General features: G+C 53.8%; 1 protein-coding gene across 1 annotated transcript; it reads right to left on the bottom strand.

Moving 5' to 3' along the window:
• Window positions 1-328: 328 nt before the first annotated feature.
• Window positions 329-3,283, bottom strand: LOC132225525 (melanoma antigen preferentially expressed in tumors-like; the record flags this gene model as incomplete). The annotated part of the gene is made up of 3 exons (XM_059680621.1): window positions 329-884; window positions 1,982-2,587; window positions 2,973-3,283. Coding segments are annotated over 3 exons (1,473 nt in total), but the record flags the coding sequence as incomplete, so codon positions are not given.
• Window positions 3,284-3,616: the final 333 nt, after the last annotated feature.

Raw genomic sequence — 3,616 nt, 5'->3', positions numbered from 1 at the left:
TCATTGAGGACATCAGTCTGTTAACATCCAGTTCTCTTTATTACTGACATTTATTCACAACCATTCAAGAAATGTAATTCCCGCATCTACCACCCAAGCCCCAATCCCTCCCCCTGAGAGATTCAGGTGCATATTTCTAACTCCTTAGGAGAAATCTCCCCAAAGAAACCATCCAGTCCCCTGTGAGCATTTCCCCCCAACCCGGAGTAGCTGTCTGAAACTGGCTGCTGTGTTCCTGAACGGTACACTTATGTCTGGGCTTCAGTGCCCAAGTGCACAGAGTAAAGCCTATGAGATGTGCACCCAGCTAGACACTCAAGCAACAGGATCACAGAATGGGAGTTGGGTCATGGAAGGTTCTACAGCCACAGTGAGGACAGGGGTAAGCACAGAGCCAGACCATGCCGGGCCGACCCAACTCCTGCAGCATATGCTTTAGCACAGCATGCATCTGGGCAAGTCGGCCCAGGTTGATGTTGCTGCTAGTTTCCTCATAACTCTCCACGGGCGCCGCATAAATCACGCAACTCAGCTTGCTCAGCCCGACAACGTGGCGAAGCAGGTCCTCCAGGACGGTCATGGAGATGGGGTTTTCACAGAAACTTAGGGTTGTGAGCTGGGAGCAGTGGCTCAGGGCTGGCAGGATGTCCAGGAACTGGTGGTCCATGATCCCACACTCATCCAAGTCCAGGTCCTGGAGAGTGGGGGAGGCTCTCTCTAAAAGAAATTGGAGTGACCGAGAACTGATAATGGTCAGGTTGAGCCCACTGAAACTCAGGCTTTTCAGCTGGCTGACATTCAGATGCTGGGAGAGATGTCTAAAGTCTCTTTCGAAAAGCAGGCAGTTAGTGATGGACAGGGTCTCCAAGGGGCTCTTCAGGCACCTGGGGAGACATAGAGCAGTTACATGTGGGAGATGGACCTGGTGAGCAGAGGCAGGTGAGGATAATGCAGGCCTTCAGGGTAAAGAGGCCCATGTCACCAAAGCCTACAGTGTTCCGGATGATGATCAAACCCAGGATGTTGCACAGTGAAAAGTGACATTCAAGTCCGAGCAAATTTGAGTGGCATCTTTCTCCATCTGTTATCTGCTCCGTGATGGATTCAACTGGATGAAACCTCACACACTCCATTTACTCATCCGTCAAGTGGAGCACATCATACCCTCCAGCCCAAACACACAGGTGTTGTGAACATAAAGGTGGGAGGAGCTCAGAAAGGAGCCTGCCCCAGGGTCTGAAGCAGGAGGCAACCAGTGCATTTTAGTATTGGAGACATGTCCTGAATTGCCTGCAACTGGGGCTTCCTTCCAGCCACAGCCTAGACCCCTGTCACCACCATCACTTAGCCCAATGAGGCCTCTGGCAGATGTGCAGAAAGGGCTAACCTGGGCACAGTCAGGCAACATCCAGCGAGGGCTGCCACCCTCCAGGAACTTAGATCACTGCATTGTCTACAAACCACCTATCCCATTTCGTAATGCCTCCCTCCTGAATCCTGCATTTACCACGCATTCCGTTTGCAAGAGCCTATGGCAACCCTTGGCAGACAGGTGACTGAGGCAGGTTTGGACTGAAAGGCTGCCATGGCCAAATCTCTAAGTGCGGAACTTAACCCCTGAAACCTCACCTCTGATTGGCTTTCCCCTTGTCATTGCAATCCTCACTTGGTTCTATTGCATCATTTTCCCTTCAACACCACTTACAAGGATGCCCAAAGCTACCATCCCCTGGCCCGAATTCCTAGCAAGGAGTCCCTTTAGTAGCCTCTGTCCTAGTGCATACGTCCTACCTTTATCTGGGGGGTTACGTCACAACATGCAAGGTGACAGAGCGGTGAACAAGACACTGACTGTGTGGCCCGTCTAGTGGCTCAGGCACTCTAGCACTGCTGAGGGACGGCACACAGGAGAGCCCGTCACTGTGCACTGAAATGGAAAGGGACTCGCTCTGGTCGGCAGGGAAAGCTCGCCACCCCTCACCTGAGGATTTCATCCAGGTGGCCTCTGAGGATGGAGACATCGTCCAAATTGAGCTCCTGGAGGTGGGGCAGGTTGAGGAATTGAGAGGTGACCAGGCCAACACACTGCTTCTCCTGCTCCAAGGTGGTGTGAGAAGACGTGATGACGTGGGAGAGCAGGAACCGGCGCAGATTGCCCATCTGGCCCAGGTAAGGAGCGAACTTCCTCAGAGTGGACAGCTTCCAGGTACAGTTTACCTCCAAATCCTGGACAGAGACCAGCTGCACCATATCCAGGATTTTAGTGTTTTGCTTCGACATCGCAAAAACCTTCAGCTTCTTAGAGCAAAGGTGCAGCAAACCTCTCCTCTCGCTGACTTTCTTAATCAGGTAGCTGAGGGACTCATCAAGGACACCTTTCTTGAGGCAAAGGTCTATTAACACCTCCACGGGGGCCAAGGGTGGATTTGGCCTGGCCCTTAAGCTGTGTACTTTCCTCCTAATCCTCATGGGCTGCAGGGCCTCAGGCTCCAGCAGTGAGCACACATGGGCTCTGGTACCTGCCCACACCATCCAGAACTCCAAATGAACTCTCTTCTGTAAATTAAGCACCTGCAGTTTACATCTCCTGTGGAGAAAATAGGAGATATGCTGGGATGCATTAAGATAACAATGAGTAAGACCATGAGCTAGGCATCTGGGCAGCTGGGCCAGACACCGCACTGGACTTTGACTCCATGCCCCAGGAATCAACTGCTCCTGGTGCTACTGGGATCCTTCATGGTCCCCATTCCTGGTACCTTTAGGTGCCACCAGGAAGGAGTGGGCTCGTGTCCCTTCGGTCACCCTCGACAATTTCATCAGCCGTATATATCCGAAGCCTGTTCCTAGAATGACCCTAGCAGTGGCTCCAAGGCCTGCCTCAGCTCTCCCTTTGGCCCTGCCCACTCCCAGATCCCAGCTGTAACTGCTCAGATCCCCAGGGTGCGACCCGGCTACTGAATCCCCCATACCTGGGTCGAGGGTCCTGGGCAAGCATGGCATCGAGTCCCTCGAGCACAGCCTGCAAGATATCCTGGTAAGACTGCCGATGGTTCATCAGGGCCCCCAGAGGGAGGCAGGGGAAGGGCCAAGCCTGCACCATGGCCTTCAGGACTCTGCTGTGCTTCCCAGTGAAGGCTGTGATGAAAAGAGGTGGGAAGAGCTCCATAGGAAGCCACTCCAGAGCAGCGATGGCCGAGGCTTCATCCCGCAGCAGGCTCTGACATGCCAGTTCCAGGAGTCGGCGTGGAGCTGGGAGGCTCATCCCCATGAAGCTGCTATGAAAGAGATCCTGGGAGACAGCCGGGAGCAAGGCATCTTGTCAGGCTGAGCATGAGCAACCCCGGTCCTTCTCCCTTCAGAGGGACCAGCTGAGGGCCAAAGGCACTGCTCTGGCAACAACTGGAGCACCCCCAATTTACCCCAACTCCGTTTTCTGCTTAGGGTTGCAAAGCCACTCAGCCCTGCCTCTACTCTGCCACTGGAAGGACAAGAACCAGGCACCAAGGAGGGGTGAGATGACCACTGGACCCCTCCCGCATCTGCCCACTGGCTAGCTGCAAATCTGCTGTGCAGTGAGGACTGGGAAACCAGAGAGATGATCCCACCCTTTCCA

Source organism: Myotis daubentonii, chromosome Y (assembly GCF_963259705.1).
Source record: "Myotis daubentonii chromosome Y, mMyoDau2.1, whole genome shotgun sequence".
NCBI lineage: Eukaryota > Metazoa > Chordata > Mammalia > Chiroptera > Vespertilionidae > Myotis > Myotis daubentonii.
The sequence above is the reverse complement of the archived record's forward strand: the minus strand, read 5'-3'. Positions and strand labels throughout refer to the sequence as shown.